General features: G+C 57.7%; 6 protein-coding genes across 6 annotated transcripts; 3 read left to right on the forward strand and 3 right to left on the reverse strand.

Annotated features, from left to right (window-relative positions):
* Positions 1-57: 57 nt before the first annotated feature.
* On the reverse strand, positions 58-2,187 carry IE81DRAFT_293682 (WD40 repeat-like protein; the record flags this gene model as incomplete). Its single annotated transcript, XM_025512011.1, has 6 exons — positions 58-288; positions 370-1,087; positions 1,172-1,430; positions 1,512-1,726; positions 1,801-1,882; positions 2,001-2,187. 6 exons carry the CDS (start codon positions 2,185-2,187, stop codon positions 58-60), a joined length of 1,692 nt encoding a protein of 563 aa, XP_025367394.1.
* Positions 2,188-4,651: 2,464 nt separating this feature from the next.
* On the forward strand, positions 4,652-8,908 carry IE81DRAFT_325751 (putative SEC24-COPII coated vesicle component). Its single transcript, XM_025514617.1, has 6 exons — positions 4,652-5,057; positions 5,353-5,384; positions 5,464-6,059; positions 6,128-6,619; positions 6,708-8,300; positions 8,368-8,908. The coding sequence occupies exons 1-6, from the start codon at positions 5,011-5,013 to the stop codon at positions 8,602-8,604; spliced, it is 2,997 nt and encodes a 998-aa protein (XP_025367395.1). The 5' UTR covers positions 4,652-5,010; the 3' UTR covers positions 8,605-8,908.
* A 958-nt stretch (positions 8,909-9,866) lies between these two features.
* On the forward strand, positions 9,867-10,176 carry IE81DRAFT_293693 (hypothetical protein; the record flags this gene model as incomplete). Its single annotated transcript, XM_025512013.1, has 2 exons — positions 9,867-9,910; positions 10,026-10,176. The coding sequence occupies 2 exons, from the start codon at positions 9,867-9,869 to the stop codon at positions 10,174-10,176; spliced, it is 195 nt and encodes a 64-aa protein (XP_025367396.1).
* A 319-nt stretch (positions 10,177-10,495) lies between these two features.
* Positions 10,496-14,008, reverse strand: IE81DRAFT_325753 (DNA/RNA polymerase). The gene is made up of 6 exons (XM_025514618.1): positions 13,255-14,008; positions 13,025-13,162; positions 12,516-12,899; positions 12,350-12,438; positions 12,134-12,269; positions 10,496-12,051 (listed from the first exon to the last, which is right to left on the reverse strand). The coding sequence occupies exons 1-6, from the start codon at positions 13,630-13,632 to the stop codon at positions 10,675-10,677; spliced, it is 2,502 nt and encodes an 833-aa protein (XP_025367397.1). The 5' UTR covers positions 13,633-14,008; the 3' UTR covers positions 10,496-10,674.
* A 1,457-nt stretch (positions 14,009-15,465) lies between these two features.
* Positions 15,466-21,883, forward strand: IE81DRAFT_342839 (hypothetical protein). The gene is made up of 2 exons (XM_025515716.1): positions 15,466-16,497; positions 16,599-21,883. Exons 1-2 carry the CDS (start codon positions 15,777-15,779, stop codon positions 21,581-21,583), a joined length of 5,706 nt encoding a protein of 1,901 aa, XP_025367398.1. The 5' UTR covers positions 15,466-15,776; the 3' UTR covers positions 21,584-21,883.
* Positions 21,832-23,846, reverse strand: IE81DRAFT_368444 (hypothetical protein). Its single transcript, XM_025517148.1, has 4 exons — positions 23,272-23,846; positions 22,711-23,170; positions 22,296-22,621; positions 21,832-22,162 (listed from the first exon to the last, which is right to left on the reverse strand). The coding sequence occupies exons 1-4, from the start codon at positions 23,377-23,379 to the stop codon at positions 22,013-22,015; spliced, it is 1,044 nt and encodes a 347-aa protein (XP_025367399.1). The 5' UTR covers positions 23,380-23,846; the 3' UTR covers positions 21,832-22,012.
* Between the last annotated feature and the right edge of the window lie 127 nt (positions 23,847-23,973).

Genomic DNA, 23,973 nt, shown 5'->3' on the forward strand with positions numbered 1-23,973 from the left:
TCACCCAAACGCAGCCCCCCCCCCCCCCCCCCCCCACACCATCAGCCCAGCTTCCGCTCACTCCGAAACCCTATCGTACGCCCAAATCCTCGCGTTGAAATCGCCGCTGCCCGTAGCTAGCAGGTTGCCAGCCGGCGACAAGTTGATAGCAATGACGCTGTTCTTGTGACCAGATAGCACAAACTGCGCTTGACCAGATCTGGGATCCCAAAATTGCACGCCACGGTCTTTGGAGCCGGATGCAACCCAGTGGCCGTCGGGTGAGCATGACACGGAGAGGACATAGTCCTGCAAGGTTGGGGCGGGTCGACGCGAGCGAGCGATCATCAGCATCTGCAGCAGCGCTAAATGCAGCGCCTGGAGACGTACCTTGTGACCGAGCAAAGTGGATGCGCAGGTAGCCTTCGAAGTGCGATCTTCATCGTCTGTAGAGTGGCTCTCCACAGCCCTTGCAGTAGCAGTGAGGTCCCAAATTTTGAGTGTCCTATCCAAAGAGCCGCTGACCAAGCTCTTGCCATCGGGAGCGAAAGCAACACTGTAAATGCTATCCTTGTGTCCCTTGAGCTTCTCCAGCTGTTGGCCCGTCTTGGCGTCCCACACCCTGACCAGCGTGTCGAGCGCTCCAGCGGCTACGAGCCGGTTGTCCGCACTGATGCTGACGCTCGTCACGCCCGCCTCGCTGGGACCATGCTCCAAGTTGGGGCTCGTGTACAGCACGTGCAGGCACTTTCCGCTTCCCACGTCCCAAATGCGCACGCTCTTGTCTCCAGATCCACTGGCAATGATTCGTCCGTCCCTGCTAAAGTCGAGGCTGTAGATTTCTTGCTTGTGCCCCGCAAAGACGTGCTTCACCTTCTTCTTTGCAATGTCCCATATCCTGATCTGCCGATCTTCTGCTCCAGTCGCCAAGAATTGACCGTCCGGAGAAAAGCACACCGATCGAATGTACAAGTCGCCCCGTTTGTTCGTCTGCTCCGTTAGGACGCAAGTCTTGGCACCGGTCTTGGTGTCGTAGATCTGAGCGCTGCGGTTGCAACCAGTCGCCAAATACTTTCCATCAGGCGAGAAGCGAACGCAGCATACAACGCTGCCGTTCGTCAAGACCGGATCGGGGGTTGTCAACGTGAGCAGACCGAAGGGCAGTAGTGGATCGCGCTTTATCGTCACTCACCTTTCGTGCATAAGCGTGTGTACTAGATTCACATCCAGCATACGCTTCACTTTGGGATTGAAGATGGCCATCCAATCGCTGCCTTCCTTTTTCAGATCCTTGGGAATCTCATCAGGATCCATCTCGCTCAGGTTAGCGAGACTGGCGTTGCCAGCAGCTGGACCCGGGCCAGGACTTTGCGCGTCTCGCGAAGGCGGATACGCGCCCGAGGGCATGTGTGATGGAGGCCCAGGGTGATAAGGCGATGGCGCTGAGCTACCTGCAAGACGTCAATACCACCGAAGGTCGAGAGTCAGAGGTCGGAAAAGGGTCAGCCCAAAGAGTGATCTTCATTGCTCACCTTTGCCATAGGATGCGCCTGCTGGAGGCGGTGCGATGCTAGCAGGACCAGAAGGAGGGGCAGTAGGAAGATGCGGCGGCGGCCCGCCAGCACCTCCAAGAGGCGCAGGAGGAGGTCCGCCCCTCTCGCCGCCTGCGGGTAGGGGTCCGGATCCGTCGGGCGCCCCTCCTCGCGCGTCCAGCAGCGCGCGCAACCTCTTGATCTCCTCCTCATACCTGCCCAGGCGAGCCGCAGAGGGAAGCTTGAGGTGAGTCGGTGAACGCCATCGAGAGTGTTAGCCATCACTTACTGCTGTGCCATGGAGCTATGCCTGTTTTCAAGATCCATTATGTGTTGCTGCATGACTTGCACCTCAGAAATTTGTGCAGATACTAAGAGGGGGGAATGTGTGCATGTATAGTCAGCGCGGGGTAGCCTACGCTGCATCTCCTGAATCCAGAGCACAGCCCTTCGTCGTCACCGTGCACCACTTTTGCTCAGAGCACTTACGCCTGTGTTCAAACTCGTCGCGCTGGTTCTTGAATTGCGTCGCATCATTCCCAATCACTTCGAACTCGTGCTTGACAAAGTCCAGCAAGTCGTTCAATCTGGCGGTGGATGCGCTGGGCGGCGCTGCTGCAGGTGGCCCACCGGTAGCCGCTGGCACCAAGCTTCGATGATTGTAGATGTTGGACATGGTGAACGTAGCACCTGGATGCTAGGCCTGGTGCTATACGCAGGGATGGAACGCGGTATCTCGAAGACCGCGAGACCAGACTTTGTGCGCTCGAGCGATTGCCTCGAAGCTCGTCGAGTATGGATGGAGCGCGCGTGATGAGCGAGACCCGACGCGCGCTCGACTGGGATGCTCGTCTCTCTCTCGAGCCCGATGGCCGTGCGGAACGAGCTTCAAGTCCTTTCCTCGACGAAAATTGTAAGCAGTGATATGCTGCGCGAGATGCTGCTTGGAGCTGCGTATCGAGTGACTGCACCCTGCCCGAGCAGCCACAAAGCCAGGCAAGGCCTGAAAAGCGCAGAAGTTCTAGCTTGCGAAGTTGTCAAGGAGGCAGTAGTTGATGTTTAGCCAGAGGGCGGAGACCAAATGGTTTCAGCGCTCGCGTGACGATGTGGAAGAAGCGCAATCACAATCGGCGTGATGCGATGCGACGGGACGGGATGCGAAGCGAATGAGTGTCAAGATGTGGTCGACGAGGAGTGGATGCAGGGTGGGTGAGCAGCCGTAGCAGCGAGAAAGTGTCAAAATGAAAGTCACGAGTCACGAGTCACGAGTCAGACAGAGCTTGCTGGAAGCGACCGCGCGAGATTCGATTGCGGTCCCTGCGCTGCTGCTGCTGCTGGTTGCAGCAGAAGCCCGGGTGCGATCGCGCATGCTGCAATGGTGAATGCTGGCCGCCGTGGCGGCGCGGCGCGGCGCGCGCACGCGCGCGCGCGTAGACTCGAATCAAATCAAATGGTGAATCAAGCACGCGCACGAAATGAATGTGAATCAGCGGGTATCGAATCGCGTGTGCGCGCGTGCGTTCGTGCGTGCGGGCGCAAAAGATCGCCTCTTGCCTCGCGCCACACGCGCGCAGGCATCGCACGTACTGTACGTGCCTCTGCTGCAGTCAAAAGTGCATGCTGGGGAATTGCATGATGCAGGATTCATTCACGTCGCTGCGCAAATCAAAAGGCAAGCGCGGCCATCAGAGCATATGCTGCTGATGCTCATGCTCATGCACCGCGTTTGGGCTCACGCGTCGCGGAAGGTCCAGGGCGTCGTACCATACGCGGTACCTGCTATGCCGCCGCTGCATCCGAATCACTAATTAAGGCCGCCCGTGGCGTGGGGGAATGAGACGCATACAACATCGTGCATGTATACACGTACTTTTGACCGCTTCGCTCGATCCAGCCCCCGTCGCGCTCTTCCTCCTGCTGTTCCATGAAACGCAAGATGTCGCTCGGTCTCGGTATACGTATGTACGTGCTGTGGCTGCAGAGCTGCCCTTCCCCTCATATCCCGCCTCGCTGCATCGAAGGCAAGGGCCGATGGCATCATGTGCATTCGCATGCAAATTGTCGTTGATGATGTACCCACATGCACATACAAGTAGTTGGAGTAGTCTACAGCATTTTGATTTATAGTCGCGACTCGAGTCGTGAGTGTCCCTATATATACACGCGCGGTCTTGGCCGAGACCCACGCGTCAAACCGCGATCAGCTGGGAGCCGCTCATCCTGCTACTACTGGTGACTGATGAACCCCATGCTAGCCCGACCCGACCGAGCCCCGCAGCCAGCACGCGCGGGTGGCCCCTGTGCGCACTTCGTAAGGTCGAATCATGCATGCAGCAGGGAATCGTTCTGCCCGCCCGACCGCGGTAGCCGAGCTTCACGACTTTCCCCTCGCCTACGCGCTGCTTGCTGGAAGTTGCACGGACGTGCGCCGGCACGTTGCCGCTCACACGACAACGTCCAGGCCATGAAGAGTCGCAGGCATTCAGATTGATCCGCGAAGCATCGTCGCGGAGCATCGTCCTTCACAGTCCAAAGTCATGATCAAACCAGCCCATCGCGTCACTTGAGCTTTCGTGACACTGTGTCTCGGTGGTCTACGTGCACAATCGAACTAAAGGCAGCCTGTGCGGGTGTCATTCAAGAGTCCGAAGAGTCACGAGCGTTTGGCGTCTGTCTGGTCGTCATCTCAAAGGCGAAGCGTTGATGAGTGCGTACTTGCCGTATCGACAATCTCGGCCGCAGCCACCCATGAGTCTAACAATCAGTGGCAAGCACTCCAACACCGCGAAATATGTGAACTTCCCGTAAGCCGGATGTGAAGGTTGAGCCGGTAGAGTCAAAAGTCCTGGGTCAGTCAAGCGTATGAATGAGGGGTCATGAAGGCAAGAAGCAAAAGCCGCGCAGCACTCAACGATTCGAGAATCACTTGAAGCTCGAATCACGTGATTTATGCTGCAGCTCCATCGATAGAATGCGCCCGTGCCACGCATCAGCCCGCGGCCAGCCTTCCAGCATGGCAGGCGCGTGCGCAGGCATGGCATGGCGTCGGTTTGCGCGCGGTGTCGCACGAACGCCCAACGCTCGATCGCTGCTGTTGGTGCGCAAGGCAGAACGAAGACGCAGCGCAACGCATGCCCGCGCCCTCCAAAGCAGCGATGGCCAGCGCTGCTGACCTTCGCGCTCATTATCTTCTCACTCACACTCGTCGGTCACGATCGAGTTGACGTCTGTGTCCTCACCCACCAAGCAGCCGCCCCATACCCGCCGGAGCATCATAATAGCTAGCAGACTCACGAAAACGCTCAGCAGCGCAACCAACACGGATCACCACCCGCGGCTCCTCGGTCCACCTCGAGAAGCAAAGCAAGTACTGCATTCTTTCTCGAGTCGCGAGCATACAACGTACTCGCACTGCGCAGCTCAAAGCCTCTCTCCGTTTGGTCGTAGCACTAATCTTGCTCTTGAGACCTGCAATCGCCGTACATAGCGTCCACCCGACATGTCTGGAGCTCCGCCTGTCTTGCCCCCAGGGTGGACGGCGCAATGGTGAGTGCATGGTTTGAGCTGGATTAGGAGGGCAGCCTTTCCCTAGGACAGGCGGAGGTCAGGCGTTCGCTAGGATAGGCGGAGCTCAGGCTCAGCACTAGCTTCACTGGAACGGCATGCGTGGACCTCCTCGATCAGTGAAGATTGCCGCGTGAAGCTGGCTACACTCTCTCGATCCATTTGGAAGACACGGCTCCAGCACAACGAGCCTATCTGAGGATCAAGCTGACCTCCCATTCCCGCAATCCATCCCTTATGCCTTGCCCCCCTCCTCCCCCGTGCTGTACCAACGCAGGGATCAGAGTGCCGGCCGCAATGTGTACATAGGTCAGTGGGTCGGCACTCGCGAGCGACGAGCTGCTCCGACAAGAAGCTGAATCCATGAAAATCCTCTCTTCTCCCGCAGAGAGCGCTACGGGACGCACATCTTGGACGCCGCCCAACGCCGGCATGCCAGGCGCTAGACCGACGCATCCTCAAGGCCAAGCTCGCATGAGTCTGCCGCCCATGCAAGGGCCTCCCTCCATGAGAGGCCCATCCGGATTGGGTGGTCCTCCGACCACCGGTACGCCGCTTGGCGCTCCTCCCGGTCCCGGCGGTCCTCCAACCTCACCAGGCGGTGGTGCTGGCGCAGCGGCAGTGCCTGGCGCATCCAGACGAAGAGCATATCCCACTGCTCACCTGGCAGCTAACAGCGTTTCCTTTTCGGGTGGATTCGACCCGGGTGCGGGAGGTGGTGCTGGCTATCCCGGTCACATCCCTCAGGACACTCAGCAGTCTCAACTGTTCACGCCTGGCGCTCCTGAGCCTCAAACGCAGCTGTCTGGAGCCAGCCCTGGCGTCCCTTCGACGGCTTCTCCTTATGGCCAGCCTGCTGCTTACCCCGGCCAACAGGCACCCAATGGTCATGCGCAGCAGCCCTATCCAGGTCAGCAAGGAGTGTCCGGGCTCGCCAACCAGTTCCAACACATGGGCATCGGCAGCCAGGTCGGAGCTAGAGGGGTAAGTCAACGGTCATTCTGCGGAGCATACGCGCGCTAGTGCTCGCTGACTCGTGCAACCCTGCGCAGAATCCGCTGCTCACTGTAAATCTGTCAGGCGTAAATCCGGTCGTCACTGACCTGAACAGACCCCCGCCAGAGATCAAGCTGCCGCCAGGGGCCAGCGTCTCGCAGAATCCCCTCGCAAATGCGGATCCGTCGTACCAGCGATGCACACTGAACGCGGTGCCAACCACATCGGCGCTCCTGAACAAGTCCAAAATTCCCTTTGGATTGGTCTTGTCCCCTTACAGATCTGTCAGGGAAGCAGATGGAGATCAGCCTGTGCCAGTGGTTAGCGACACTGTTATTGCGCGTTGCAGACGCTGCCGCACCTACATCAACCCCTACGTGACGTTCATCGAGGGCGGCAACCGGTGGAAATGCTGCATGTGCAACATCTCCAACGAGGTGCCTAACCTTTTCGACTGGGATCAGGAAACGAATCAGCCTGCTGACAGATACCAGCGCCCAGAGCTCAACCACTCCGTCGTCGAATTCATCGCCCCCCGAGAATACATGGTGAGTCCCTCATCGAGTAAGGTCCGTTTTGGATGCGCATACAGCCAGTTTGACACACGATGCACCCCCAACGGCAAACGCTTTGCAGGTTCGACCGCCACAACCTCCTGTCTATGTCTTCTTGATTGACGTCAGTCAAGTTGGCGTGAATAGCGGAATGGTGTCCGTAGCTGCAAAGACCATCCTCGAGACATTGGATCGCTTGCCCAATGATGACAACCGGGCAAAGATCTCCATCATCGCTGTCGACACCGCCTTGCACTTTTTCTGCTTACCAGTGGGCCAGACTGAGCCGGAAATGCTCGTTGTGAGCGACCTGGACGACGTGTTCCTGCCCAAGCCAAACGACATACTGGTCAATTTGACAGAGTGCAGAGCTGGCGTCGAAGCTCTTTTGCAAAGATTACCCGACATGTTCAAAGATACGCTTGTTCATGGATCCGCCCTCGGCGCGAGCTTGCAAGCCGCGTACAAGCTCGTTTCTGCAATCGGAGGAAAGATCATGGTACTGACAGCCAGCTTGCCTACTGTCGGGCCTGGCGCACTAAAGAACAGAGAAGACATCAAGCTGCTCGGCACCTCGAAGGAAAGCACCTTGCTCAATGCTGCTTCCACCTTTTACAAGACCTTCCCAATCGACTGCTCTAGGTCTCAAGTCAGCGTCGACATGTTCCTCTTTGCTCAGAGCTACACCGACGTGGCCACGCTCGCGTGCCTGCCTCGCTACACTGGAGGTCAAACGTACTTTTATCCCGCTTTCCATGCTGGGAGAGCCGAAGATGCAGCCAAATTTGCCCACGAGTTTGGAGAGGTCTTGGCCAGTCCCATTTCTTTCGAAGCTGTCCTGCGACTCCGCGCAACCAAGGGAGTCAGAGCTGTTGGATTCCATGGCAACTTTTTCGTTCGCTCTACGGACTTACTCGCACTGCCGGCTGTCCCGTTGGACCAGAGCTACGCCATCGAATGCGAAATCGAGGAGACGATCAACGCGCCGTTCATTGTCTTGCAGAGCGTCGTCCTGCACAGCACCAGCTACGGCGAAAGACGCATCCGAGTGGTCAACTTGGCGCTACCGACTACTACAAGCTTGTCGGAAGTATACGCTGGCGTGGATCAAGTAGCAGTGGCCGTGCTGCTGGCAAACAAGGCAGTGGAACGCAGCATCCACCACAGACTGGAAGATGCGAGAGACGCTTTGTCGAACAAGATGGTGGATATTCTGCAGACCTACAAGGCGACGATGACGAGTGCCGGATCGGGCGCTAGTCCTCAACTGGCCATCGCGTCCAATATGGCCTTACTGCCCTTGCTCATTCTTTCCCTCCTGAAACACGTCGGAATCAGGGCCAGTTCTCAGATTCCGTCCGATCTGAGAGCGTATGCGCAAGCCCTGCTCACAACGCTACCGGCTCAGCTCTTGATCCCGTACATACATCCAGACTTTTACTGCTTGCACAACATGCCACCTGAAGCCGGCACGAACAGGTCGGAAAATGGCAGGGAAGCAGTCATCTTCCCCGCCAAGCTCAACCTCTCTTCGGAAAGGCTCGAGAGGCATGGGCTGTACATGATCGATGCTGGGCCGGAAGGTGTTATGCTTTGGCTCGGAAGAGATGCTGTGCCGCAGCTCTGCATCGATGTGTTCGGAGCGGACAATTATCAGTCGGTTCGAGGTGGAAAGGTGAGTCGGCAAGATGTCCTCGGCCTGATCCTGGCACCTCTAACACGCCTCTTCTCATGCTTGAAAGACGACGCTGCCGGTGCTAGAAAACGCAATGAACAAGCGCGTGCGGACATTGGTGGATCGTGTCAGGGTGTCGCGCAGAGGACCTTACTTGCCGCACGTCTTTATCGTCAAGGAAGACGGAGAGCCGGCTCTGAGACTCTACGCCCTTTCCATGCTGGTGCAGGACAGGTTTGAACAGAGCCCGAGCTATGTTCAGTGGCTCGGCACGCTCCGGGACAAGGTGAATGGCGCATCTTAGGTGAACAAGGTTCAAGAGCAACCCATCTTTGCCCGCCTGCGCCTTGTTTAACCTACTCATCAATGGACTGAATCTGGTCTCGGCAAAGCCGTTGGCCGTGGCTTCATTTCGATTCGAGTGATGAGCCTTGAATCGCTGCCCAGTGCACCCACACCTTATCGGTCGAGCGCCGAGTGATGCACTCGGCGACAGAGGCCGCTCACACCACAATTCAATCGCTCCCCTACCTTTTGCCACGTCTTCTTTTCTTTAAAATCCCACAACGCTTGGTACAGACGAATCCAAAATGCGACGTTGACCACGATGCTAGAGTGGCGGTGTTGTGTGTGCCGCAGCTGCGGTGTGTCCATCTGGAGCTGGATGGAGATGCTGATGAGTGCTTTCCTCGCTTCGGGTTGACGACGCGCGATCAATAGGTGCCTGATCGCTCCACGCCCAACGCAAAGGCGCCAGACCTTGACCGCACCCTAGTCAAGGTAGCGAGCTGACCGATGGGTCTGTGCGTAGAAAGCCAGGACCCTCCGCTTCCTGACTTGGATCGATGACTTCCATTCAGGATGCACGACTTTTGACCGTGCGTTGGCTAGGCGGTCATGTTGGTGTGGGCTCGCTCAAGCCAAGCCAAGTCGAGAGTCGCGCTCGCATGCGTCCTGCGACGAAGACTCATGCATGCATGCGTGTGCGCGCGTGGACCCTTGCGTGATGGTGACGTGCAGGACGCTTCGATGGAGCGCACGCGACTTTGACCAACAAGACGCTCCCCGTGCTCCCTCCTGTCCGGCTTACGCAATGTCAGATGGTGACGTAACCACCCACGGGACGTAATTCGTGATGTCTAAGCTGATACATGTTCACATTCGTGGTTGAGCGGGGCCACAGGTACGCTTAGCTGAGCAGATGTTCAGATGCGTAAATCGCGGAGCTAGAAGTTGTAACGCTGCACAGTCTGGGTAGGTTCCCTGAGATGTTGAGAAGCGTCATTCGCGCATGTGGGGCTGTGCGGTGGTACGGATTCACGACTTTGGATGTTTGCTGTTAACGGAAATGTGGAGTCTCTGCGTGCGTGAGGGTCCACCGCGGATCGGAGCAGTCACGGGCATATAAAGAGGTACTCTGACTCGTACTAAATGTGCCCGTCATTTTTCGACTTATCGTGCCGCTCTCACAACCCTCCCGAGCGCTCAATCACAACTTTGGTGTCTCACCTCGCGAAGCATCGCCCACCTCGGATTTACAAACACCCCACCTATTCTGTCAACAAGATGACCAAGGCGCCTCAAGATCTCAAAGAGGGCGATGAAGTCTCGTAAGTTCTCAGCTCCACGCTTGCCCTTTCGCAGCCCTTCGTTGCTCGTCCTCACAACCTTGAACCGCCTGCTCGCTCCATTCGCGCGTGCGCGTGCGCGATACTGACTTTGCAGCTGGAAGTGGGGCCAAGGACATCCAAAGGGAGAGGTCAAGGAGGTTGTTGAAGGAGAGGCTACGGCCACTTCCAAGAGGGGCAACGAAATCAAGAAGAAGGGAGATGAGGAGAACCCTGCCGTGGTCATCCACGTGAGTCGGTCTGTCTGATCGGCTTTGCTTCTGTGCTCCACGTGCGCGCATGAGGGAAGAAGGAGGAGGAGGAGGAGGAGGAGGAAGAAGAAGAGAAGTAGAAATGCTGCTTGTTACCGAACGCAAGGCTCGCAAGGGACTACCAGCAAAGCGGATCGCAGCTCGCGCTGACATCGCTCCCCTTTGCGCGCTCTCGCACGCAGACCAACTCCGGCTCAGACGGAGTCAAGCTGGCCAGCGAGCTGGATGGCGTCAAGCCTTGAGCTGAAGCCTACCCAACAATCTCTCTCTGCTGCGGAGGCAGCTTTTGAGCATGGCTTGCAATCAAGCAAATCCAGTGGTACTGTACATTGCATCCAAGAGTAATATACATGTAGTCACACTTGACAGCACAGAGCAGTGCACTGCTGCAGAGTACAAGACGACTGATGCGAGCCTGCTTGATAGCAATTACACGTTCAAGTTGAAGGAGAGAAGTAGGCAAGCAATAGGTGTCCAAGCTCACACCCTCCCGCCTCACTTTCCCTTGGCAAAAAAGCTCTCCAATTTCCTCCTCTTCGTCTTCTTCTTTCTTTGGTCTTGTGCATCGGAAGGTTGCGCATTCTTTGCATTACCGGAGCGCGCATCTCCAAATTGTTCAGCAAGCTTCGTGGCGTAGTGAAAGTCCGAGTGATCCTGAATGCGATTGTGGAAGCTCTGCATGATTTCCTCTTCCATGTCGGGCGTTGTCAAGCATGCGCTCTGGTTCCCGGTTTTGTTGGATGGGTTTGACTGCCCTAAGCTTTGAAGTCCTTCTCTTTCTCCTTCTTCGTCCGAGGCTAGAAAGTCTGCTTCGGCGTCCTGAGCCCCGTCTTGTCTAGCGAGGAGTGCGCGCGCACTACCGGAAGGATCGTCCCCAGGCCGAGACTGCACAAGCCGAAGCTCATCCGTCCAGCTCAGCATCTGTCCACACTCTTCGCACTTCCATTCGCGCCTCGCCTGGACTGGCGCAGACGAACCCTCGTCGGGCAAGTCGAGGTCATCCAGCAACAGATCTTCTTCCAGCTTGAGCGCCCCTCTCGAGCTCGAGCTGGGAGCGACGGACGACGAGGAGAGCGCAGCCTGCTGATTTTCGGCAGGCGATGCGAGTTGACCAAAGAGCTTTGCTATTCCTTTGTGATTGCCGCTCTGCCTGGCCTGCTCGGCACTGTCAGGCCTCGATGTGTACGCTTGCCCACTCGCGCCATTTCCGAATTTTCTCGATCCGGGCGAGCCTTCGGTAGCGCGGCCGCTCGAATTCGAATTCGAATTCGAGTTCGCGCTTGTGCTAGTGTCGGCGCCAAGAAAAGCTTCGATTCCCCTCTGTCCACTTTCCAGCTTTTCGAGTCCGCTGAATTGCAGACTGATGTTGATGATGGGTTTGGAATTGTCCGCCTGCACGCCCGTCGCAGATCCCGCTCTGGCGAGCCTTTCCCCCATGGCTTCTCGCCATAGGTCCTTTGCGCGTCCAAAGATGTACGCCGAGCCAGCCGAATACTGCACTTGCGACATCCTGTCGTTCGTAGCTTTTTCCTTCTCCGAGTCTGGGATCACAGCTTCGGAAGCGGATGCCAAGCCTCTCGCTCCACCAAGAGTTGGTGCACCGGCAAAATCCTTCGAGTATGGAAATCGCGCCTGCCTGCTCTGGGGTCTGCCTCCTGCTACCAACCACCTCACAGTCAGCGTCTTGGGCCACAGACCTTCGCTCTCTTGTCTGGCAGTGTTCAAGCGGACGCCCAGTTCCGTAGAGAGGATTTCTAGCCAGTGGTATGCTTCTTCCATCTTGCGTATGGGAGGTCGTACCGCTTTCGCAGCCAGCATAGATTTGGTAGAGATACGATCCACGATTGGCGCGTGGTCTATGCCTCGCAGAACCTTTTTTCCGCAGCGCAAGGCCCAGTCGATCAATGAGCAACTAGGTCATGGCAGAACACCGTGCGCGTGATGCGTCACTCACATTCCACACCCAGTCGCTCTCCTCTCCAAATCGAGCCCTCATCTCGTCCTTGCCAATGTGCCAGAGTCCCCCCACGGTGGAGTTGCCCCACTCTTCGGCCATCGCGCTGCCTAGCTGACCTCCCAAGAAGCGAATCCTAGTAGCGGAATGTGAGCGCTACAGATCAGCCGCCTGCTCAGCAAGGGCGAGCAACCCGATTCACATGCCTGGACTCACTTTTGAAAGGGCAGATCTTGCAGAAAGCCGGGCACGGCGGCGGGCAGCATGGTAGTCTGCATGTTGGGTTTGTGCATGGAAGAGCAGAGCTGGTATAGACAAACAAGTCACCTTTCAGTGAGTCCTGGAGGTATCCCGTGCCTCACTGCCCACCGCAGCGGCTCACCTTTGCCAACGTCTTGTTGCTGGCGATCCCTGCGCTCGTCGTGTATCCCAGCGTTTCCCGAACGCGCGCGCGCACATCGCTCATGATGCCAGCTCCGAACCATAATGCCACGTCCGTCCAGCTGCACTGTCTCTCCTCCGATGTCGTCGATACCGCTTGTATGCTCATGTCGTCACCGACTGGACCAGAGACGGGCTTCGCCGGTACCACCTCTCCGCGCTCTCCGCCCCATGCGAGGATATTGGGCACGGGCAGAGGCAGTGGAGCATCCAGAGGGTTTGGATGGTCGGACGTGAGCGGAGGGTTGGACAAGTGAGGATGAGCCTGCAAGATGGCCCGCCTGACTTCGATGGTCAAGTCAAAGTAAGACTCGTCTATGCTCGCCTGCCCGATCACGCGTCGATTGCGAGAGCAAGGGTAAGCGACTGGGACTGGGTTGCGCAGGACTCGGAGAGTGACTGCGTGCACCTGCTCCACGCTACGCATTTCCCAAGGGACTGTTGACTGACCTTTTCGACTGCGCCGAGCGGCAGGCCTTGCTTGAAGATTTGCAACAGCTTTAGCGACTCTTGCCTGTACGGATCCAAGCTCACTTTGTGCGTGCTTGGATCAGGGTCGGCGTTGTAGCCTGCAACGGGCGAGCCAGGCTGGATGTATGCGCAGGACAGGGCTCAAGCACCAGTGAGCTCATCTTCTCTCGCATCTTCATAATCTGCACAGCAGGCAGCCGCAGACTCACAGCATACGTGGAGACGTGCACCAATCTCAGATCTGGACACTTTTGCTTGGCCTCTTCGATGTTCATGAAGCGCGTCACTCCTGCTCTTCGAGCGGCGTAGGAGACGGCTATGAGACCTGTCCATTGTTGCACGGCCAACGGCACCGCGTGAGGATCCAAACCTAATCGACGACCTTCGAAAGCTGCATAGGCCGCATCCACGTCACAGTGGGCAATGACGCGCAACGGGTTGCTGGGTACCAGAGAAGAGGAGGAGAGCAGATGTCGATAGGTTGCGCGTGCAAGCGTTGCGGAGGGCGCGTAGGTGTGGGGAGCACAGCCTGGCGCAGAGGCCGAGACCGGGTCTTGCTCCTCGACAGCAGTGGGTGGTGCTTGCATGGTTGTATGCTCGACGCCTTTTCTGGAGAGCTTGGCTGACTCCTTTCGAGAGCTTCGAGAGCTTGGATCGTGTGTTTTGGACCTGCACTCACGACTTTGAACATGCTTGTCCTTCACCACGCCATCCTCCGCGCACTTACAGCCACATCTCCTAAGACGCGTGTAGCAGCGCAAGAAGGCTCCTGCGAGCTTCGCTTCACTTGTATGATGTCGCAAGGGGCGAGGAGCAGATTTGAACGGCGGGGGCGGACGGGTGTCGAAGTAGTGCTACGGAAGCTCTTATTGACTCAGGATTCACCCTTCCCACTCTTCACACTTGTGGCTGCTCACTGCTTCTGACTAGTGACTCTTCTCTTCTGACTCTTCTGACTTGTATGTTCCACTGCAGAGACAGAAGCTGATGAGCATCCCTCGCTCAACTTCCGCATGGTTCTAGGTGGAGGCGTGTGTGTGCCCCTTTGCGGGGCGTGGTTCTGTGAACGGGGCGCCGGGCGCACGAGTGAGCAACACGTGTTCCTCAACGCTCATCACGTGTGATCTCCAGTTCCTCGGCCGCGTCCAAGCGCCGCGGTGTTTGCGAGCGACGCGTCCGAGCGCGGCATGCGCAGCATCAGCAGTCATGTCACGCCAGCATCCAGCAGGCTGCTGAAGACTCGTATGATGGCGCTGGCGCCTAGGTCGAGCACGCTGCATGATGCTTGCAGCTATACGATGTATGTGCTGAGGGCTATAGCCTGCATCAGCTTCCGCGGGCTTAATTGCTTTTTTCTTCATAGCGTCGCAGCGGTGCATGCGTAGAAACTCGCGCGCAGCAGCGCACTGATGCCTGGGACGGACGTCTTAATTCCTGCTGCATGCCCGCCCAGTGCAACGGAAAGTTCGCGTTTGACCGCGCGCGCGCGCGGTGTTGCTTGCTGCTGTTGCTGCTGCATGCATCGATAACAGCTCAAAGCTTGGTAGAACAGTCAGAGTCAGTGCTGTTCAAGTCTTGGTTTTCGAAAATTTGAATCCAGAATAAAGAAGCGCAGAGCACTGAAAGTCACGCGTCGGACCGGACACGCAACGCGACGCAGACTTCACAACATCATCGTCCCGCCGCGTGTCCAAGGCGCGCGTACAAGTCGTGAGAGCAGAGTTGGTGTTTATGAATCGTGCGCTACGCCAGTCTCGAGTCTGAATGAAAGTCAAATGGTGAGTGTTGCGGGCCGCGGTCATGAACTTGTGACTCTATACACACATCCACTCGCGGGCGACGATTTGAAGCGTCCATATCGCGAAGGATGACCAAATGAATGCGCTTGGTAGGACACGTACCGTCCGTACGCATCGCTGCGCGACCTTGAATTTTAAACGTCGCTAGATCTGCACCGGTCCAAACGTATATGAGCAGGTTGGGCAATGTTTGCGTGGGATGAGAGGGGAATGAGTCTTGAGTGGGACACACGGCGGGAGCGAGATGAGATATGGGCGGGCGGGCGGGGGGCGGGCCGTGTTATGGCGTGTGATCCTCATCGGACACTTGACTCTTCTTGACTCGTACTCGTACTCAAGCTACCGCGCGTACTTTCTTGCTCACGCGCGCGTGCGTGCGGCGTGCTTCTCACACAAACGCGTCCTGCTGCTGCACGCTGCAGTTGTCCCCTTTACCAATTTGAATGCATGCACGCGCGCGCGCAAGCCGGTTATGGGGTCGGTGCTGGTGTGTGTTGTTGATTCTCGCGGCACACAAGCCTGCAGCACAGCACGCGCGTCAATCGTGAATCAGCAGCACTAGCAGGTGAAGCAAGAGGCGCATGCATTCGTGATTCATTTCTCGACCCCCCTCGTGACTCTCGACGACTTCATTCCTCATTCCCCACCCCCATCATCCCATGCCGGTCCCGAGTGCGGCCTCTTGCCACACGTGCAACCATCCCACTTCTCAAGAGAAGCTTCTCACCACCACTCTGGACTCGCTTCAGCTGCCCCGTTCCCCTCCGGTTTCGGCTTGGGCGCGATCTCTGGACCTCTGTACAGGGTCTTTTCTCGACAGCATCAAACGCACAGAGCGCTCCTGACATTCATCGACAGAGCTTAGCGATCGCTCGAGGCATCATCCCGGAAGCACACAAGCCGCCGCACCAGCTTCTTGTCGAGTAGGCGCCATGTCGTACGCGCGCACGTCGGGAGGAGGTGACGTGGGAGAGCCGCCTTCTCCTGCGCCTCGACCGGCTTCATCGTTGGGTGGAGAGCTGGCTTTTCGCCCACCGCCTCGACCGAGTCAACGTCGAGGAACAGGCACCACGCCAGGTCCCAAGGTGCGAAAATCCAACGCAGAACTTGCAAGCAACGCCATGAGTCCTCTTCCCCCCGCCATGCCGAGGAGCGGAACGCTCACTGCAAACATGTCTCGCATGGCCACCGACGAGACTGCCGCGTGGACTCGGTCTGTAGCAGCTGGAAGCGATGGGGAGGAGTATTCGAGCGATGCAGAGGGCCTCATGGGCAGCGAAAACGTCTCGCCCATGGATAGCCCCACCACGTCCAGACAAGCATTCTTGTCTCGCAACCCGGCACTCGTCAGTGGAACCGGCGGTGGCAGCTTCTCTGCCAGAGGATCGCTGGATCTAGCTCCGAGCAGCACGCAAGGCCCTACACCACGTCAGACTTCTCGTCGAGAGCGCAACAGAAACGCGCCCACGGGTAGCGGTGACCAGAGCCTGGTCAACGAGCTTCAGGCGAATCTGGTCAATGAGATCAGGCGTCTCCAAGCGCTGCTACTCGAGCGCGATGGCGAGATCAGAAGATTGACAGAGGAAAAGGAAGAGACGGACAAGGAGCTGGGACAGTGGAAACCTCGAGCATTGGCTCTGATTCAGGTCGAAGGTGCGTCCAGCGGGTCCCTGACCAGGCAGACGCGCCATGTATGCGCCCAAATACTGACACGCAGGTCTGCCTACCTTCTTTCTGCAACATCGCTTGCGCAGACAAACTCACCCAAGAGAATTGGGATCTCAATGTTCAGCGCGACGAGCTCGAAGGCGAGCTGACCGAGCACAGAGGCGCGCTCAAAAAGTCCGAGGACGACCGAATCAAGGTGACAAAGGAACGTGACGCGCTGCGCGGAGAATCGGAGTCCCAAGTAGCAGAGCTTGAACAGCTTCACGAGGAATTGAAAAATCTGAACCAGTCGCGCGAAAAGGAGACTGCAACTGCGCGCCAGGAGATGGCTGGCATGGCGAGGCAAGTAAGCGAACTCAACCTGGCGCTCAGTAAGGCCAAAGAGGATGGAGATCGGCCAAACTTTAGCAGGAGCTTTAGTCGCAGCATGCACCTTGGCAACGAGAGTCTGGAAGCGAGCACGGACGAGGAGAATCTGCGCGAGGCTGCATCGAACAAAAGGCGCGCTGCTTTGGAGAGCGGCAACGTCCCAGCATCGCCTGGAAGCGCTTACGAAGATGAGCTCGCCGCTGCGACCTCGCCACTGGCTGGTCGACTCAGCAAAGATGGAAACGTTTCCGAGCTGCGCCAAAAGCTTGCCATGGCTCACAAAAAATCTTCAAAGGACACTCTCGACAAGCGTCGCTTGCGGGAGCAGAATGAAGAGCTCCGACAATTGCTCACCAAGGCTGGTCTCAAGGCACCCGGAGCTAGCGATGTGGAGAGCAGCGACGAGGACGATGCCGCGTTGTGGGACGATCAGTCTGTCGAGCACAGCCCTTCGGCCAAGCGTGGCAAAGCGCGAGGCGTGCCCAAAAGCAGCACAGGTCGCAACATTGCATCTCGTCTTGGTATCGGTCTTGGACGTCCTTCCAGATCTGCACATGACCAGACTGTCGATGACGAAGATGAGGCCGGACAAGTGGACGACGAAGTGGCGGAGATGCCAGCATCGTCGAGCTCCGGGCTCAGACGAAGCGCTCGTCGTGCCAATGTTCCTCGAAATGTCAGCTTTGGTACGGGAAGCCCTCTGGTCGAGACCGCGTACCTGCCTGGCGAAGACGAGCACGACGCTTCTTCTACTGGCCACTCAACAGAGCAATGGCACGGCACAGAACGAGCAGACACGTCCGTCGTCGATCCACTTCCGCGTCCTCCATCCATGGTCCTCGCCGGCGAGACGCTCGGAGACGAGCTCGAAGGCTTGGGTGACGATGCTGATCGCGCTGGCGGGACCTCCTTCATCGGCGATGAATCTCTTGCTCGCGACCTGGCTTCTGCTCAGCAAGTCACACGCTCCGTCAGCGGACCGTTGCCTCCTGCTGCGGACGACAAGAACATGCAGACTGATGCGCAGTCCAGCGCGTTGGCCGACGAGCTCGCGAAGAAGGAACGCGAACACGCTGCAGTGGTGGAGGAGCACACGAAGACGCTCTCTGCTATCCGCGACGCGCATGCTCAGGCCCTCGAGCAGCGCGATTCGGCCCTCGAAAAGCGCGATCGAGATCATGCAGCCGCTGTGGCGGAGCAACTCGCTGCGCTTGCAGCTCTTCGCGAGGAACACGCCAATACCCTCAATCAGCGCGACACAGACCACAGCAAGCTCTTGGCGGATCGTGAAAATGCGCACAAAAGCGCGTTGAGCGAGCTGGTCGCTCAGCACGCCAAGGCGCTCGACGAGCGCGAAGCGGCTGCCGAGCGCGCTGTCGCTGACAAGGAAGAAGAGCACGTCAAAGTCCTGTCTGCTGCGTTGGCCAAGCAGAATGATACCCACAAGGTGGCTTCTGAAGAAGCGCGCACTCGACATGCCAAGGCGCTCGCAGAGGAAGTCGCCAAGGGCGCACTGACGCTCAAGGCTGCTGAAGAAGCCCACCGCAAGCTGGTTTCTGAAACGAAAGACTCTCACAAACGCGCGATTGACCGGCTTGAAGCGGACCACGACAAGGCGCTCAAGAGCAAAGATGGCAAGCATGCCAGCCAGATCGAAGACCTCCATTTGTCTCACGATGCCTATGTGCGAGACCTGGAGCAGGCATTCAATCGAAACCTTCGAGAGCGCGACGAGATCATTCGCAAAAGTCGCGAGGAAGTCGAGAAGATGCGCGAGCGCTTGTCGACGCTCGAGAACGAGCTCGAGCGACTGCGCAGAGAGATTCAGGCCAGCGCTGCAGCTATTTTGGCAGCCGAGAGCGCCAAGCGCGAGCTTGAACATTCAGCTGAGGAGACCAAAGCGGAGCTGGAAGAGGCACGGGCGATCATCGCCACTCACAATGAAAAAGAAGACGATGCATTTGAAGATGCCTCCGAGGCTCCTTCGCTCAGCCCCAATCGTACCGCGCTCGAGCTGGACGACGGCAAGCATGACGCAGCTGTCGCCATGGACAGGAGCGGCACGGAACAGTCCACCCAGACCCAGAGCGAGGTCGACTCGCCCCCCACGCCTGCCGACATTGAAGCCTTCCCATCTCCGCCTGCTGCAAAGGCTCGCGAACTCAAAGAGTCTGCTGCACAAACGGATCACGAGATGTGGGCAAGGGTTCAAGAGACGCAACTCACACGAGCTGGTCTTCCCATTCCCAACAACGTCTTGATGCTCGGCGGCGGTGCTGCCCATCAGCACGTGCGCGATTCCGTCTCCACCTTTGGCGGCAACCGAGATGGCACTCGTATCGATCCGACATCCTCCACGATGATGTACACTGTGGGTGCTTTGACGCGTCAACAAGCTGCAGCTAGCGTTAGCAGTCGCCGTCCATCCATGGACTCGACCATCTCAACCGATGCTCGCTTTGCCAACCCCAACGAAGTCGCGTTGGGCCAGATCCCGGATCGCAGCAAGCCTCCAGTGATGGATGTGCCTCCTCCACCGAGCATGCCTCCTCCTGCGAACCTTCCTAATCGTCCCACTCCTCGAGGACGTACGTCCACTTCCAACAGTGCACAAGACAAGCCCCCAGCTCGCCCTACGTCGCCCCCTCCAGCCGAGCTGGTTGCTGCTGCTGGACGGCGAGGCAGTACTCTTCAGGTTCCGCCCGGAGAACGCGATGCCCTACCGGCCCGCTCCGCAAGCCGCGCTTCGGGTTACAGCGGAGCAGCTTCGAGCAATGCGATGGCTAGCACGGACTCGACAAGCAGAGGGGCGCCCAACGGCCCTCATTCGCGCATCGCTTCCAACCAGCACTCGGCGCCGGGCGATGCGGCGAGCGTGGCCAGTCGTCGAAGCCGCGTGTCTGCGTCGAACCTGGCTCAGCAGCATTTGCGGGCACCATCGGGAGGATCTTTCCGCTCAGACGTGACTTCGATGCTTAGTCCGCGGATGTCTATCGCTTCGTCCAGAGCCTCAGAATACGTTGATGCTCGGAACCCAGGTACTGGTGCAACAGGTCCAAGCAGCACCAAGGGCATGCCTCCCGGTACGGACCCAGAGGTCATTGCCGCCATCACTCAAACGATGATTGGCAACTATATGCACAAGTATGTCCGTCGTGGGCTAGGCAGGACGGGTCTATCAGACAAGCGCCATCAGAGGTACTTTTGGCTGCATCCCTACACCAAGATGCTGAGCTGGACAATGACCGATCCCGGAGGTAAAGGAGTGCAGGAAAGCACCTACAAGAGCGCAGTCATCGAGGACATTGAAGTGGTTGAGGACAACAACCCAAGTCCGCCTGGACTGTATCACCTCAGCATCATCGTCAAGACTCCTGCTAGGGACATGAAGATTACCGCTCCTAATCGCGAGCGACACGAAATGTGGGTCTCTGCTCTGGGCTACTTGACCAGTCGAACGCAGCTGCAGGCCAACGCTGGTCTTGGTCGGGTGCAGAACGGAAGGGGCGGCGCGTCCACGCTCGCCATGCAGCCTAACCGCGCAGACGAGGCGGATCCTGATCGGCCGGCTTCTAGACGCGAGCGAGTCAGCTCGAGCCGCGCTGCTTCGATCACTTCTCGCCGTCTGCTCTCTCCTAGACGCAGCATGGCCTCGCTTGGCGCGGGAGCACGTACGCGCTCGGAAAACATCCTCGACACGGGGGACAACACCGAGACCACCCCTCGACCTCGCGCTGGTACGATTGGTGCTTCGTCCATTCTTAGCAACAAGCGACGCGATACGGCAGCTCACGAATACCTCTCGCAGTGGGGCGAGGTGGGAAGGAACAATGGTCCATCTAGTCCGTCTAGCTACGGCAAGTCATCCCGCAAGAGTTTTGGCCACTCGCGCAATCTCGCATCTGATCTTTACGGAGAAAGCTCTCAGTACAGACCATCTTCGCGCACGAGTTACGCAGCGCCTGCGGATCCTCGTCTGCAGACTGCCGAGCAGATGCTGGAGGAGGATCAAGAACGTGGAGGGTATGATGGGCTGGAAAATGTCCGAGCCTGCTGCAACGGAGCTCACGATGTGGGCGAGCTGGCGCATCGCAAGTACAAGGAAGACTTGCGAAAGAAGAGGGAGAAGGAGTATCGCGACCTTGCGCGCACGCACAGGGAAGCTAGCGGTACGGCCAGTATCCGCTCTCGACACTCTAGGCAGGGCAGTCAAGGAAGCTCGGTTGCAGGTGGAGGCATCAAGAGCTGGAGAGATACGCTGAAACGAGCTCCTAGCGGCACCTCCACAGTGGCATCGCGCAACGAGCCTGCCACCAGCAGCTCTCCGCCCCAGCTCGGACCCTTGAATCTGAACACGCCGCTGGAAAAACGCGGCAAGCAGACTTCGAGCAGCCAGGGCAGCAAGAGTCCAGGCATCTTTTCCGCCATGACGGGTCAAAACGCTGCGCCTCGCGCTAGCGTCAACAGTAGCGCCGAGCAGCCCATGTCTGCCAGGACCTCCAACTCGGCGGAATGGTACTCTAGCCCGGAAGATTTGGCCGCCTTCATCGAGATTGGCGAGCCTCAAGTTGATGCGTCGGCCAAGACGACAGAGTTTGGATCGAGCGCTGGCAGCGCTACGCCCACCGCCAGGGATACCAACACGTTTTCCCAAAGAGTCAGCGCGATCAGAAAGAGCGCTGGCACATCTTCCAAGGCGTAATCAGGTACCGCATCTCGACCCTCAAAAGAAAAGGCTGCTGCGACGAACGTTTGCCGGTCACCGTGATTGAGAAGTCCCCCGCTCTCATGCACATCATTCACTATATGCCCGTCCTTCTTCATCTTCTCGTGACTACACCAACTGCATGTTTGTCTTTCTCCCCTTCACAACCATTCACCTTCTTTTTCTTCTTCTGCACGCACACTCGAGTATGTTCCCACCCCCTTCCGTTTCTCTACGCTTTGTGACGATGATCAAACTCTCAACATTGCCACGCGCCGACAAGACATGCCCTACGCCATCTGTCAAGCGGTGTGATTGCGCTTTCAAGTCGGTCTTGAGGAGCGCGTGCGAGGTGCGAGGAGCGAGGTGCGAGGAGCAAGGAGCGTGTCTGACTGCTACGCTGAGGGGCAAGAGCGAGCGCACGTGCTAAATGTGCACCTGTCTGGAAATGCCAATTTGAAAAGTGGGCTCGTCGTTCGCAGATGTGCGGAACGCGGCAGGGGAAGGAATACTGTGCAAGCCAGCCCTCTTGATAGCCATGAAAGCCTTTTGAGCCAAGAAGGAATGCGCTCTGGTCTGTGGCGTCGGTAGGAGAAGCATGTGTGTGTGTGTGTGTGAGCGAAGCGCTGGGTTGCTGTGCGCCTGCATGTCTATGAACGGGGATATAGGAACGCCGGGGCGCACCACGATCTGACCTGCGCGGACTCACGGTGGGATGATATAGATCCCAAAAGAGGTGCTGGTCTGGCTCGGCACACAGAGATCGAGGAGCTTCGCCATAAGCCCCCACGAGGCACGGCTTGTCCGTCACTTTGAACGCGTCTCCACCGCCCAGCGTCGAGTCCACGTCGCCGTCGAAGAGGACGATGCGGAGCAGGGGATGAGCGCGTAGGTACGCTTTTGCGCGCTTTTGCAGAGCAAGGTGAAGAGCTTTGGAGTAGGCGCTGAAGGAGGCTTGTACGGATGGAGAGGAGGCGGAAGTGTATGGTAACGCGTCCAGTTTGGGGCCGTATGGGATGATGAAATGGATGGCGCCTACAGCGGAATGTGGAAAGAAGAAGAAGAAGCATGAGCCTAGCCAATATCAGTGGTGTGCTTGCGCCCCGACCCGCATCTAGACTCACCGGCTTTGCGAAGCGCCTCGACGGCCTGCATCAATCTCTTCGCGCTGCCCTCCGCAAATTTCTCGGGCGATTCGAAAATGGGCGTGCCGATGGCAAAGAAAATGTCGTTCAAGCCTCCGCTGACCAAAAAGAGCTTCTTGGCATTGCTGATGTGAATGCTGCCTCGCTTGGAGGACAGATAGGTGTCGATCTGAGCAAATACGTCGGGTACGGGAATGGTGCTCTTCGGACCAGTATACCCTTGCACTCGCGTATTGTCGATCGTAGCGCCTCCGTACGACAAATCCCTCAACCCCTGGTCCGTGATCGGCCCGCTTGGTGAGCGAGAGAAGAGCGAGCGAGCGAGATATTCGACGTAAGTAGGACCGTTGGAGAATCGACCATTGAAGTAGGCTGGATCAGCAGGCCAGGTCTTGTTAGTGAGCAGATAGGAACCGTTGCCATTGTCCGTCAGCGAGTCCTGCAGGCGTAGAAATCCCGGGGGGGAACAGACGCGTGCGTGGATCATTTCACGTCAGCCAGAGGGCACACTGCCGGGGCCGTAGAATGCGCGTCACTCACACCAAAGTTGACGAGCTCGGTGATTACGCCAAGCTTGACAGGTTTGGCGCTGGCAAGGGACGCCAGAGCGAGAGCGCCGAACACGAGCAGAGGGACTGAGCAGCGCATCGTCGGGGCGAACCTGCTTGACGTACGCGCGATTGGCGAGAAATGCACCGCGCCGTGTAGGAGATCTCAATGTGGTGCGCGTGGAAATTGACAAACTGGAATAAGCAACGCACTCGAAAGGAATGAAGGTGTGACGAGTGCGGAGCGCTACGCAGAAGAGCGAAGGAGAGAGAGAGAGAGAGACCCTCGAGCTTGTCGTTCAAATGCTTTTGACGCTGCTTTCAGAAGGGACTACTCTTCCGCCTACCAAACGGCGCAGTCCTGAACCGGCGGGGAATGGTGGTGGAGCGCAAAGTTCAGCTGTGACCTTGACCATGCAGCTATCGATCGAGCGACAGTATGAGGCGAGGCTTTCTGCTGACTCGCACTTTTACATGCCACTCACGACTGCCGTCAGAATAGCGCTGTGTTCGTCTGTTTCTTCTGAAATGCTTTGGCATTCATGCCGCTGCAAGAGGGCGTGTTGGGGCCGCGTGATGGATGGATGGATGGATGAGTTAGTGCATGGATGATGGTACCTTTATCATACATGCGCGCATGCACATGCATCTGCTGTCTCACATTCACATTCACATTCACATTCACATTCACATT

This window comes from Ceraceosorus guamensis, assembly GCF_003144195.1.
Source record: "Ceraceosorus guamensis strain MCA 4658 unplaced genomic scaffold IE81scaffold_74, whole genome shotgun sequence".
Classification (NCBI taxonomy): domain Eukaryota; kingdom Fungi; phylum Basidiomycota; class Exobasidiomycetes; order Ceraceosorales; family Ceraceosoraceae; genus Ceraceosorus; species Ceraceosorus guamensis.

Excerpts from the sequence above, each read along its gene's own strand:
- IE81DRAFT_325751 (XM_025514617.1), top strand. The coding sequence starts at position 5,011 with ATGTCTGGAGCTCCGCCTGTCTTGCCCCCAGGGTGGACGGCGCAATG. Across the intron at positions 5,385-5,463 it reads CGGCCGCAATGTGTACATAG|AGAGCGCTACGGGACGCACA; the intron begins GTCAGTGGGTCG and ends CTTCTCCCGCAG. Across the intron at positions 6,620-6,707 it reads TCGCCCCCCGAGAATACATG|GTTCGACCGCCACAACCTCC; the intron begins GTGAGTCCCTCA and ends AACGCTTTGCAG.
- IE81DRAFT_325753 (XM_025514618.1), bottom strand. The coding sequence starts at position 13,632 with ATGCAAGCACCACCCACTGCTGTCGAGGAGCAAGACCCGGTCTCGGCC. Across the intron at positions 12,270-12,349 it reads CAAGATCTGCCCTTTCAAAA|GATTCGCTTCTTGGGAGGTC; the intron begins GTGAGTCCAGGC and ends TTCCGCTACTAG. Across the intron at positions 12,052-12,133 it reads AGAGCGACTGGGTGTGGAAT|GTTCTGCGAGGCATAGACCA; the intron begins GTGAGTGACGCA and ends TGCGGAAAAAAG.
- IE81DRAFT_342839 (XM_025515716.1), top strand. The coding sequence starts at position 15,777 with ATGTCGTACGCGCGCACGTCGGGAGGAGGTGACGTGGGAGAGCCGCCT. Across the intron at positions 16,498-16,598 it reads GGCTCTGATTCAGGTCGAAG|ACAAACTCACCCAAGAGAAT; the intron begins GTGCGTCCAGCG and ends TCGCTTGCGCAG.
- IE81DRAFT_368444 (XM_025517148.1), bottom strand. The coding sequence starts at position 23,379 with ATGCGCTGCTCAGTCCCTCTGCTCGTGTTCGGCGCTCTCGCTCTGGCG. Across the intron at positions 22,622-22,710 it reads CGAGGCGCTTCGCAAAGCCG|GCGCCATCCATTTCATCATC; the intron begins GTGAGTCTAGAT and ends ATTCCGCTGTAG. Across the intron at positions 22,163-22,295 it reads GGGATCTATATCATCCCACC|ACCAGAGCGCATTCCTTCTT; the intron begins GTGAGTCCGCGC and ends CCGACGCCACAG.